Below are 13708 nucleotides of genomic sequence, written 5' to 3' on the forward strand. Positions count from 1 at the left end.
CCTCTGAATTGAGAGCAATATTTTTCATGCTAAGAAGAAAAGCTGAAGAGGTACAATTCCCCCACTCATTAGAGAGCCAAAGAGGTGAAGAACAGAGATTGCCCCTGCCCTGGCCTGTCTAGCACAGGCTAACTACATCCCCTGAGTGTACTTCCTGCCTGTTGGCCCATTTTGTCCCTCCTCAGGCCAACTATAAATCTATATATGTATATGCCTGGTTTTGTTTTCATCAATTATAGCTGTTTCTGTGGGACCAGAAAAGAGAAGATAGCTGCTTCTCCCAGTTTGATCAACTGCATAAAGTTCCCTTTTCCTTTTTTCCATATTTTGTTTATTTCTTATGCAGATAGGCAGGCAGCCAAATCCAGTCATCTGGGATTGAGATAGGGTCCCTTGGCAGGGGGACCAATTACAATTCTTCTTCCTCCCACCCTCTCCACACCCCTGCCCATCTAACAAGGACTTAAGATTCTTCACTTTTGCATGCAAATGTTTGCAGGGTGGCTACAAACAGGATTAAACATTCAGCATCTCTACCTCAATTTTGCTTCTATTCCTTTGTTCCACGTCACCTTGGATTCCAGGAACAAGGTCTGATCCAATAAACATCTTGTGATGAATTAAAATAACTTCCAGAACAGTAACTTTCTTATCAGGAAAAAGGCCCTGGCTGACAAATCCTGAGATAATGACGGACAGACCACACCTGATCAAGATCACCCGCTTTGGCTGCCGTGAAAAGCTCTCAGCTATACAGACCCCCAAACTCTTGGCCTCAGTTCCCTTTCCATAAAACCTCAGGGTCATTTAACCCTTGAAGCCATGTCAAGGACATGGATCCCCTTGTCTTTCCAGTGTCACCCACTGATTAAAGTTCCTCTCGTGCTGTTCACCACTATCTTTTTGTTGTTGTTGACCTAATTAGTTATACATGACAGTAGAATGCATTTTCACACATCATACAAAAATGGAGCATAACTTCTCATTCTTCTGGTTGTACATGATGTAGAATCACACCGGTCTCACCATTGCCTTTTCTGTTTGTTTTTTGGGGTGAGTGGCCGGATCTGATTTGTTAGATGCCTAAAATCAGGCTTCTGGCCTAGAACTCTGGTAACCCCACACCTATGACTTGATTTTTATTTCAGCTTTAATAAATAGGCCTAGATATTAGAGAGAAATAGCTGCTAATTTCACCAAAAATGTGCCCTAACCAGATATTATGTGTCCTGCTCAAGGAACAACACAGAACTATCCTTGACAGGTCTCCCTCTTCCAAAATCAAGCATGGATCCCATCTGACTTCCAACTTATGGAAAATATCAAGTGCGGAGAAATATGTTAAACTATAGTATGGTGACAAAACCAGACAAATTCTGACTGTAGGAAATTCCACAGGAAAATGACCCAGTTTCTTCCACAATTTGTAAAAGACAAAAAAAAAAAAAAAAAAAAAGGGAGAGAAGAGATAGAAGAAGGAAGAGAGAGAAAAAGACAAAGTACACTAAAGAACTAATCACACTGTGGGAACCTTATTGGAATCATGATTTTTTTAAACTATAAAAAAATTTTTCATTGTATTTTAATGAGAAAATTGAGTATTTCAACACTAACGAGGCCTTTAGTGATATTAAGAAATTGTTAAAATTTTGTTATGATAATAGCATTGAGGTTGACTTTTTAAAAGTCTCTATCTTTAGGAATTGGTTTTAAATATATATATGTGTGTGTGTGTGTATATAACACATTCATATGTTTATTATGGATAAAATCATAAAACATGAGATTTGGTTGAAAACAATAGGAAAAGGGGTGGGTTGAGGTAGGGATGATACAATATTGGCAATGAGTTGGTAAAGAAGCTTTTTTTTTGAAACGTTCTTTTATTAATGAAATATGATCATCTTTTAAGGCAAGTTGATTTTTGAACAATTTCAGAAAAAGTAAGTTTGCTTTTTATTCTTTTAATGATTTCTATAGTTGACCTTTTTTTTTTTCCCTTACTATATGATTCACTTTGGATCCGTGCTCCTCAGAGAGGCAGCAAAGACAGAGTCTTCACTCAGCAAACATTTCCTGAACTTAACATTTTAAAAGTTAACACTTAAAATGAAAAGTCCTCTTAATCTCTAACCTTTATCCCCATCATGAACTTACAAGTTTAATACAAGTTAAGTCTATAACTAAATTTGTCCTTTCTCAAAAACACTTAAGAAACTTTATGGAATTATAGAGTTAAAAATTTTACTGAAAGAAACTAAAGGACCAGTCGTTATACTCCTCAAGCTTCCCGGTGTCAGTGCTGGGTAGCATCACCCTCAGGCTGTTCTGTCTGCCTGCTGGCTTAAGGCCTCTCCATCGCTCTTCTCTTCTCCCTGATAATGCCTGTACTCTGGCTTCAGCTCCCATGTGTTTTTGTGGATCCCTTTTACATTCTAAATTCCATTTTCTTTCAAGATGTCCTTTAGGTATCCCACGGGTGGTTTTGTGATGTCCACCAAGTCCTTAAGATTATAATACTGATGTTTCTCAAAGACTGAAAACAGCATGACTAGTACATGTTGCTTATCATGTACTAGCTCACTTTCCATCTTCTTTTTCCTTTCATATTCAATATCATATTGACAACAGAAACAGATTTGTCATTTGTTGTTACAACTTTCTCCAGTTGATGTGATAACCTTACAGGTTTGGAAGATTCTTCTACCTGCAGTCTCTTTAATCCCATATAGTTTCACTGCCAGGAGGTTGACATTCAGCTCTTTGTACCCCTGTTCCTGCCAATGAGTTTATCTGGTGAGCCTTCAATAAATACTGCTAATGTCTGTCCTCCAGCATTTTGTAAGACAAATGGTGTTCTCCAGGAGCATTGACTGAAGCTGGTTTTCCGCCAACATCATGAATATTTGCAAGATCCTCATTCAAAGTAAATGACACCTCAGTCCTTCCTTGATTCTTGGCAATCCGCAATTTCCCAACTTCACCTCTTCCAGGGGCTTTAGCACACTGCTGTGACAAATATTTAGGAACCTTGACCAGCCACAATCTGGTGTTGTGCTTGGCACTTGTTAGGTCAAGTTCCCAGTACTCTACCAGGGGTCTTCGGAGATGGAGGGCTGTGGGCGAGTGTGCAAAGGATGAAAGGTGGTGGAAGGCAGAGAAAAGCCAGAGTGGCTCACTGCCAGGATACTGGGAACCCAGGGCTGGGGGATGGTTATTATTTTTTTATGGAAATTTTTTACCAGAACTATTCCTTTATTAAAAAACCAAAATCCATAATAATATGGCATATGTAAAGCATCCAAAATGTGTCTTACATACGTAGGATTTTCATAAGGAACATTGTAACAGGGTTCTACTTTATGTCTTGAATGTAAACCTTGCTGATGGACCATGGGAAGCCTTTGTTGAAACTGACTTCTTCTTTCTCCCTCTCCTTCTCCCCCACTCCCAATTGCAGAAAAACAAGATCAACATTCTTCCTATCCTAAGCTGAGTTATCTGTCCTTTCATTTACTGCCACCTTGAACAAAGAACCCCCAGACCTGTAAGTGGTAAAACAGCTCTCTTGAAGATAAAGTTGAACACTAATTACAGATATGGATAATATTTGGAAAACGGCCCTTGTTGTCCCCTTTTTAAAGCCCTCGGTTTCCCTGGCATTAAGAACGGCAGCCTCCATGATGTGAGTCCATTGCCTTTCTCCTTTGCTAGCAAAGCAATAAAATTTCTTTCTCCTTTTCCTCAAAGCCTCATTATTGGGTTATTGGATCCAAGACAAGAACTCTAACTTTCTGTACCAAAATTACTCAGACAATAACTCTAGATGATGCTCCACATCACTAATAACCAGAGAAGTGCAAATTAAAATCACAATGAGATATCTCTTCCTCGCTGTTAGAATGGCTGTTATCAAAAAGATAAAAGATAACAAATGGTGGGAGGATGTGGGAAAAGGGAACACCTGCACCCCATTGGAGGGAATGCAAATTACCATGGTCATTAGAAAAGTGGTATGTGGATCCCTCAAAAAATTAAAAATAGGAATAATACGTGATTGATTAGAAGGTTAGGGAGGGAGAGAAGACCAGGAAGAGCACAGAGAGCTTGGAAGGCACTGAAGCTGTCCGGTATGATCCTGTAGTGGTGGATACGTGTCATTATACATTTGTCCAAACCCAAAGATTGTACACCACCAAGAGTGAACCCAAATGTACACTGCGGGTGTGGGGAGGAGGTGTTCAATGTGGGTTCATCAGTCATGACAAATACCCTGCTCTGATGCGAGCCTCTGTTGGTGGGAATGGCTGTGCCTGCAAGGGAGAAGGGAGTCCACGGGAAATCTGTGCTCTCAGTTCAGTTTTGCTGTAAAAACCTAAAGCTGCTTTAAAATATCAATCATAAGTCCAAAATATCAGGGGAAAAGGAGGGAGAGAGAAAGAGAAGAGGGGTGATTCCATCAAAATAGAAGAAAGATCAGTGGACTAGACAGAGGGACTGGGGGGAGGGAGAAGGGACAGGAGAAGGGAAGAACAGAGGACTGAATCTGACCTAACTTTCCCATGTGTGTGTATGAATACATCACAGTGCATCTCACCATCACGTATATCCGCAAGATGCCAGCTTAAAAAAAAAAAACACCAAAAACCTAAAAGTAAACAGCAGAAAAATCAGTAGAGGAAAGGGAATAGGGGGACAGAGTAGGAAAAGGAAAAGGGAAGAGTACTGGGGACTAAATTAGAGCAAATTATATTTTATTTTCAGGATGGAAAATGACCAGCATCCCATGGGGGGTTCTTCTGCCCAGAGGAGTCCAAGCCACCCTAAATCTTAATATCTCAAATAATTAACAAATAATAAAACACAAACACATAGAAATATATTTACAAACAGTGAAGCCCCTGATAGATCTAGTCCACATGGGTTGGACAAAGAGAAAATGGCCCCGGTGGTTTATTTAAGGGGGTACATCAAAAGCAGGGATAATGTTTCAAGGGCAAAGTCTTGCTTCCTGATGTCTTGCAGTCAGCGGGTTGATTGACATCTCAGCAAGTCATACCCATCTCAGGTGCTATGTGGGATCTTAGGTAGAGCTTGAGGCGGGAGTTCACCTGCATCAGGCAGTCAGTCCCTGTGGGGGGTGCCCCAGGGAATTCCCAGTGCCAGGCTTATCTCCTCAAGAGGCTATGCACAACACAGTCCACACACAGCCCACAGAGGCTTGTGACATTCCATGAATCTATAATTATGTCAAAATGAATTCCTAATGCTATATATAAATTTAAAAAAAGATAAAATAAAATTTTTCCAAAAGGATGAAGTGTGATTGTTAACTTAAAAATAAAAAACAAATAAATAAAATATTGAGACATTTTAAATAAATAAAAACTGTGTACAGTGGGATGATAGAAGAAAAGGATGATAAATCTCACAGTGTATGTGAGAAGACATCTAAGATATGTTTTTGATATTATTAAAGAAATAAATACACTTCTGAACAATTTTGAAAAATGTGATGGTGACCATTAACAAATGAAAGTAAGATGTATACACTTCTAGATAGCTGGTGGGGAAAAAGAGAACAAAAATTGTGATATATAATAAAAACAAGAAAATAAAAACCAAAATAAGATTGGCAGTAATCCAAAATATGGAGGAAGGACATGATAGTCACAAAAAAAGGAGGCGACATTAATGTACAGGAGAAATATAGGGTGATGTACCTGCTCAGAGATTATTGTAGGAAATTAGTAGCTGTCCCACTCAGTTCCCAACCATCTGAACAGACAATGGGATCAAAGTTTTATTAAAAGTAAATCTGTTGAATAAATCAGACAGCACCTTCCTATGTTCATATATGAACTCCACATCATGTTCAACCACAGGAATGGGATCCTAATTAGAATAAGTTATACTCCATGTATGCATAATATGTCAAGATACACTCTACTGTCATGTATACCTTAAAAAAAAAACAAATTTTTTAATTAAAAATAAAATTAAAATTAAAACTAAAATTTTTTTTTTTAAAAAAGTAAATCTGAATTAGAGCATGCCTTAGTCATCTACAGATATATAACAAATTACCATTGAGCGGACATCGCAAACCACAGAAATTTATTTCTCAGAGTTACAGAGGATGAGAAGGCCAATGTGGAGGTGCTGGCAATCTGAAGTCTGGAGAGGGCCCACTTGCTGATTTGCAGATGGTGTCTTTTCACTGTATTCCCATAGACAAAGAGCAGAGAGTAAAGGTAAACAAGCACACTCTGACCTCTTCTCATGAAGGCACCTATCCCATTCATGAGGGCTCTACTTTCCTGACTCTGTTATATCCCAAAGATACAGCTCCCAATCCCTTTGCCTTAGGAGTAAGATTTTAACACATGAATCTTGGGGAAATAGTCCATTCTCTCTCCTTTTCTCCTGCTTGAAGATAATTTCCCCTTAACCTTCCCTGTATCTGGACAGAGAAAGAAATGTGGCTTAATAGTCAAATATCTGCACAAAGCCACGATTCCCAATCCTGGCCATGAATCTGGAGAGTTTCTAAAAACATTACTGTCCACACTAGTGATTCTGTATTAATTGGTCTAGGATTAGGCCCAGACATCAGTCTGTTTTTGCCGCTACCAGATGCTTCTGATGCGCTGCAGGGTTGAGAATGATAGCTTGGAAGCAGTTTATTTCAGGCACTCACATGTAGGCTGTGGCCAGAAGAATGTAAGAATTACTAATTAAAGAGTTGGTGTATAAATGGTGGATGAAGAAGATTTCTTGGCAATCTTTTCTGCAGAGTGAGGTAAGATTGGTTCTGTACATGGATTAAATGGTCCCCACCACCAGGTATTAAGAAGTCATGAATATTATCATGATAGGAACATTGTAATGACATGGAAACTTTTTTGGCAGTATATTAAGTATTGTGCAAAATTATATATAAAATATTATTACTATTATGAAAAATAAGCATATTGATAAAAGCCTATGTTCAGTAGTACAATAATTTTCTTTATTTTTAATTGATTTTATTTTTTAAATGAATGCCAGTGGGATGCATTACAATTCTTATTACACATGTAGAGAACAATTTTTCATATCTCTGGTTGTTTATAAAGTATATTCACACCAATTCATGTCTTCATACATGTACTTTGGATAATGATGTCCATCACATTCCAGCATCCTTGCTAACCCCCTGCCCCCTCTCTTCCCCTCCCACCCCTTTGCCCTATCCAGAGTTCATCTGTTCCTTCTATGCTCCCCCTCCCTACCCCACTATGAGACAGTCACCTTAAATCAGAGAAAACATTCAGCATTTGTCTTTTGGGGATTGGCTAACTTCACTTAGCATTATCTTCTCCAACTCCATCCATTTACCTGCAAATGCCATGATTTTATTCTCTTTTATTGCTGACTAATATTCCATTGTGTATATATGCCACATTTTTTTATCCATTTCTCTACTGAAGGGCATCTAGGTTGGTTCCACAGTTTAGCTATTGTGAATTGTGCTGCTATGTCCCTGTAGTATGCTGTTTTTAAGTTCTTTGGGTATAGACCAAGGAGAGGGAGTACAATAATTTTTAATCAAATAAAGCACACTAGGACCTTGCTACTCAATGTGTGGCCTACTGGTTAGCAGTATTGGTGTCAAGTGAAAATTGATAGAAATACAAGTTCCCATAAAGTTTGAAAAGCATGATACAAGACACTAACTAAAAAAAATAAAAAATAGAATAAAAAAACTATAAGTAAATAGCAGAAAGATCAGTAGGATAGAGGGAAGGGAACTCCTTGGGGAGAGAGGAGAAGAGGAAAAAGGGAAGTCCTGGGGCCTGAATTAGAGCAACTTATATTCCATGCTTTTATAATTATGTCAAAATGAATCCTAATGTTATATGTAACTAAAAAGAACCAATTAAAAATACAATCAAAGTTTGCCAAAAAGGTAAAGTATAATCGTTAACTTAAAAATGAAATATCAAGGGCTGAGGTTGTGGTTCAGTGGTAGAGCGCTTGCCTGCAGGTATGGGGCACTGGGTTTGATCCTCAGAACCACATGAAAATAAATAAATAAAAAAAAATAAAGGTGTTGTGTCCATTTACAACTTAAAAAAATTTTTAATAAAATATCAAGCATCAGCAGAAGAACAGAAGAAGCAAACACAATAGAAGAGGACAGAGAAGATAATTCAGGGTACAGGGGCAGGATTCTAGGAAAAGTGTACAATTTGGGGGAAATAAAAAACATAACTTGTTCCCGGTGTTGTACAAATGTTGAATCGCCCAGCAAAAAAGAATCTAGCTGTCAGTGAGCACTTATAAATATCTCCACCTGTTTTGTGTTTAGCAGCTATAAGAAGTAATTCAGAAGTATGTTACATAACCTTTTCTATCTTCAAGCACTCTAATCTAATTTCAGAAATGATGAAAAAAATAGACCATAATAATGGCAACTTTTCTTTACCACTTAACAGTTTACAGAGCACAATCACATATAAGATGTTAGATGAAAAGGTAGTTCCGGTTTTCCTAATATCTGAGAAAACCAAGGCTCATAGATTACACAGACTCAAATAAAATGATACAGTTAAAAGAAAAAGTGATACAGTAAGGAAGTGATGGGATTAAGAGCTCATCAAAAGCCTGATGACTCCAAGTCCGATGCACATGGGCTGCTCAAGTGCAGATTGACAGTGTGCTCTGTAGGGTTAACACCATGAACTATGGAGCAGATGGGTAGCAGGGAGGCCCAGTAGTCATTTGTATAGGATATGAGCAAGACAGAGACTTGGAGGAAATTATAAGGACTGAGAGTACAGTTCCGTTTAGGGAGGCTATATAGCACCTGCATGAACAGAAGATTTACAGACTCACTGCAAAGGTTTGGCCAAGCAAGTCACTTATCCTCTCTATGCCTCATGAGGATAATAATAGCATATCATAAGGTTGTTGGAAAGAGTGAGTTGATATGTGGAAAGAACCTTAAATGGTGTCTGACACATAGTAAGCACTATGTAAGTTAGCTACTGTGCAAATGCAAAAGGTTTTAGGAGGAGTTTGATAATAGGATAATAGGAGGAGTTTCAAAGTACATGAAATTAAGACCAATGGTCTCAATTGTAGCTATGTGTTAGAATCATCTTGGAGGATGTTTTAAAGTTGCTGGTGCCTAAGTTTCACCTCATAATAATTGAGTCCAAATCTCTAGAATCAGGACGCAGACAACAGAATTTTTTAAAACTTCCCAGGTGATTCTGATGCACAGTAAAGGCTGAAAAGCACTGATATAGATAGATAGGAAGAATTGGGGTTGACTTATTGGACCTTTACATATCAGTGATGGTAGTGGAAATAAATTGAGTTATGGGAATGAACCTATAGTGAGGATTTAATTTCCTATATTGTCATTGTACAGTAATAGAACTCTGGAAGACTTGAAAAGAGAAGTGACATTTTTGGAGAGAACAAATTATACTTTTACAATGTTGGTTGGATTGTGAATTAGTACAACCACTATGGAAATCAGTATGGAGTTTCCTCAAAAGGCTAGGCATGGAACCACCATATGACCCAGCTATACCACTCCTCAGCATTTGTCTTGAGGAATTAAAGTTATCATACTACAGTGATACATGCATACCTATGTTTATAGCAACACAATTCATGATAGACAAACTGTAGAACCAGCCTAGATGTCCATCAACAGATGAAAGGATAAATAAAAATGTGATATATATACAATGGAGTTTTATTCTGCCTTAAAGAAATATTAGATTGTCATTTTCAGAAAAAAAATGGATGGAACTAGAAACAAATATATTAAGTGAAATAAGTCAAACTCAGGTTAAGGGTCATATGTCTTCTCTCATATGCAGAAGCTAGAGAGGAAAAAGGACAAGAAAGTTGGAGGGGACAGGGTTCTCATGAAAATCAAAAGGAGATCAGAAGAAGAAAGGGATCAAGGGATAGAAAATAGGGAGGGAGGAGGGAGTGATTGGGAGTGATATCAGCCAAATCACATTTTTATCTTGTGTATCATGTGCATGTGTGAGTATGTAACAATGAATCCCATCAGTATGTACAACTATAATGAAAGAATAAAAGATGTCGAATAAAAGAGCAGACAAGTTCTGTGACAGAATAAGACAAGCACAGGCAATGTGGTGAGGACTCAGCGTAGGAGACGAAATGTCAGTCAGGGATACAGTAAAGGTCTACATCTTTGAAGTCAGAGGACATGAGTAGTGCAATATCGTGGGAGCTAGGCATGTAGCCAAAGGGACTGTTCCTAAAAAATTATTAGACAGATAATTCAGAATAAGAAGTGAGATGAGACCACTGGACTTTACAAGAGGTTGAAGAATGGTGGGAGGTGTTGAGAAGATGGTATGGTAGGGATCAAGGGAGTGTAGGGATTGAACCCGAGTGGAGAGATCTTTGGCTTGAGGCAGTGCCTTGGTATGGGGATCTGGAATCTATAGAGGAATAGAAACAGATGTCGGAAAATTCTGAAACAGGGAAGCAAAAAAGACCAGACCTTGGCTGGCTCAATGATGCTGAAGGTGCCCCAAGTACACCTGGTGATTCTCAAGGTGACTTCTAGAGTTCTCGAAAACTTGGCATCTATAGATGTCCGAAAATCCTCAGCAAAATAAATTCTTGATTACAACGTGTTTGAGTGACACTGTCACTCTCTGTCTCATATGGGGTGAAGGACTAAAATCAATGCATAAAGTTGAAACTGAGTAGCATCAAGGTTACTTTTTTTTTTTTTGGTACTGAAGATTTAACCCAGGAATGCTTTACACTGATCTATATCCTCGACCATATATATATATATATATATATATATATATATATTTTTTTTTTTTTTTTTTTTTTTTTTGAGACAGTGTCTCACTAAGTTGCTTCAGGCCTCCCTAAATTGCTGAAGTTGGCCTTGAACTTGCAATCAGCCTGTCTCAGCCTCCTGAGCTGCTGGGATTACAGGTGTGCACCACCACATCTGGCTCAAAGTTACCATTTTAATCTATTAAGAGATAACAAAACAGAGGCCAAGGTTCCACCCACCAAAAGCCTAAACAAAGCCATTTTTTTCATTGTTAAAAGAGTTCCTCAATCCTTCTTTAATGCAACAAAGTCATTGACTTTCAATTTTAGTTTTTACTTATAAAATTAATACTGAAAATAATTCAAAATAGAAATTCAAATAATAGAATTAGAAAATAGAATTCAAATTCATCAGAGTTTGAAACTCACACTATGAGACAGACCCACAGAAATTGGGGCTGACATATGGAATCGAAGATCTTGACTATCATTTCATGCTTACTGCTGGATCTACTTGTTTTGAATGGAATAAGTAGTGAACTTGCCAGCCCTGTGTGTCTAAATTGCTGTCTTTCACTTGCTCTCTGATATGCACCAAGCTGATCCCACAAGAAAGCCCACCACAGTAAACTGTCACTCTAACCAACTTCTCTGTCCTTGTTTTAGTTGATAATTCCACAATCCTATCCTCATATTACTTCAGAACTCTAGAATTAAAGCTAACAAGACCTACTGGCTTATTTATATCCACTTTGATAACTGAAGGTGAATGGCCTGATGGAGGATCCCAGAGGCATGCAGATAAAGGCATGCAGATAAACATCCTGATCACATGTGTGTATCAATGTGACACATTTGCAGCTCCATCAGAGCACAGCACAGACAAGGGCCAAATCTGGTCAAGTCATCTTGGCCAATCCTCCTTCTGATCTCCCCAAACCAATCATGATAAAATTCTGCCCATACCTTTCCTCACCTTCCCACTACAGCCCACAGCAAGCTGGTCAGGATTCCACTCTCCCCTGTCTGTGCAACCTGCAGAGTGCACCCTTGACATCCTTATTGCGAAGGCTATAAACAAACGGGTTGGCCAAAGGTGTAATGGTAGTGTACATTACTGCAGCCACCATATCCTGGTCCCGAGAGTTCTGGGAGGGAGGCTGGAAGTAGACCCAAATGATGGTGCCATAGAGGAAGCCAACCATGGTGAGGTGGGATCCACAAGTAGACACTGCTCGGCGGCGACCAGCTGCTGAAGGCAAACGTAAGATGGTGGCCCCAATTCGGACATAGGAGAGTACAATCAGGGCACAGGGGCCCAGCATTAGGAAGCCGCCCTCCAAGAATATGGCCAGCTCATTGGAATGTATGTCTGAGCAAGAGGCTCTCAGAAGTGGTCGGTGGTCACAAAAGAAATGGGGAATGTGAACATGCCCCCCGGCATCCGCAGTCCAATACAGGGGCAGAAGGAGACCCACATGTAGCATAGTATGCACTATGGACACTGCCCAGCTCAAGGCCAGTAGGCAGGCACAGCGCTGGCGATTCATCACCAAAGCATAGTGCAGAGGGTCGCAGATGGCCACGTAGCGGTCTAGAGCCATGACAGCAATGACAAGTGTATCTGTGACTCCAAATGCATAGAAGAAAAAGAACTGAGCCAAGCAGCGGGCAGCAGGAATGGCTGGGTAATCAGAGGCCAGATGGACCAACAACTGGGGCAGGGTGACTGTGGAAAGCCCCAAGTCTATTATGGAGAGGCCACGGAGTAGATAATACATAGGTGAGTGGAGCCGGGAGTCCCGGGAGATGAGCAGTACCAGAGTCACATTCCCCAATATGGTGGTCAGGTAAATAGCCAGGAAGAGGAGAAAGAGGAGACTGTGAGGGATGCTCGATCTTGAGAACCCAAGGAGCAAGAAGACTGGAGAATGTGAAGCATTAGGAGCACAGCTCATGATGAGTGTTGAGGAGCTCTCCTGGAAGAAATTTAAGTCGAAAAGCAATAGGTCAGAGATTAGGGATCATAACATGTGCACATAATAGTTATGTTATGCAAGGTCCTTAAAGACCTAGATTCAACTCTACGTTTCTTTCTCTAGGTCACTCCCTTAACTTATTACAACAGTTTCTCCAGTATTTCTTCCTTTTGTTCACTGCAGAGACAAGCTTCAAGAAATAATTACCTATCAACTGTCTTCAGCTCCTCATCTTCCATTCACACCTGATCCTACAGCCATCCTGATTTATTCTCTTTGAACCTGTCCAGAGCATAATGTACCATTAAAACCCAGAACATGTAAAGAAATGGTTATTTAAAAGTAGTAGACTTCTATAGTGAAATTGCCTTAGATTGTCATAAAATAATTTTTCTGCTTTATTCCTTATGTTGGCAAATAGTACCATCATTACCATCTGCCTGATGCACAAACAAAAACCTTAAGGAACCCTCCCTTGTCTCCCCACATCCAGTCATTCCTTGCCATCTATGTTTTTCCTTATATCCATCCTTTATTCTTTGTTCATAAAACTATTTAAGCTTTGGCATCTCTGACCGATACCAATTTCCACAACCTCATTACTATTGTCTCCACTCGTCTCCCCCAATAGGTCTTCACACTGTTGCCACGGTAAGACTTTTGATGCGGGACTTCACATTTAACTAGTCGGGGACTTGAGATTCAAATCCAAACTGTTGATCTGACTTGTATGGAATTTTCATTATTAGTACTTAACTTCCCTGTCCAGGCTATGTTAAGTCATGTGCTCAAAATTAACATGTCAAGTTCCCTGCACATACTTAACTATTTTGAGAATTTCAGCCTCTGAAGTAAGAGTTACTAAACAGTAGAAATACCCACACACATATTCA

The 13708-nt window shown here is 39.2% G+C and overlaps 1 protein-coding gene and 1 pseudogene across 1 annotated transcript; both read right to left on the reverse strand.

Annotated features, from left to right (window-relative positions):
• Window positions 1–2318: 2318 nt before the first annotated feature.
• On the reverse strand, window positions 2319–5117 carry LOC114092945 (general transcription factor IIF subunit 2 pseudogene; annotated as a pseudogene).
• Window positions 5118–11840: 6723 nt separating this feature from the next.
• On the reverse strand, window positions 11841–12794 carry Or1b1 (olfactory receptor family 1 subfamily B member 1). The gene has a single exon (XM_027935826.1). It carries the CDS (start codon window positions 12792–12794, stop codon window positions 11841–11843), a length of 954 nt encoding a protein of 317 aa, XP_027791627.1.
• Between the last annotated feature and the right edge of the window lie 914 nt (window positions 12795–13708).

Source organism: Marmota flaviventris, chromosome 13 (assembly GCF_047511675.1).
Source record: "Marmota flaviventris isolate mMarFla1 chromosome 13, mMarFla1.hap1, whole genome shotgun sequence".
Classification (NCBI taxonomy): Eukaryota; Metazoa; Chordata; class Mammalia; order Rodentia; family Sciuridae; genus Marmota; species Marmota flaviventris.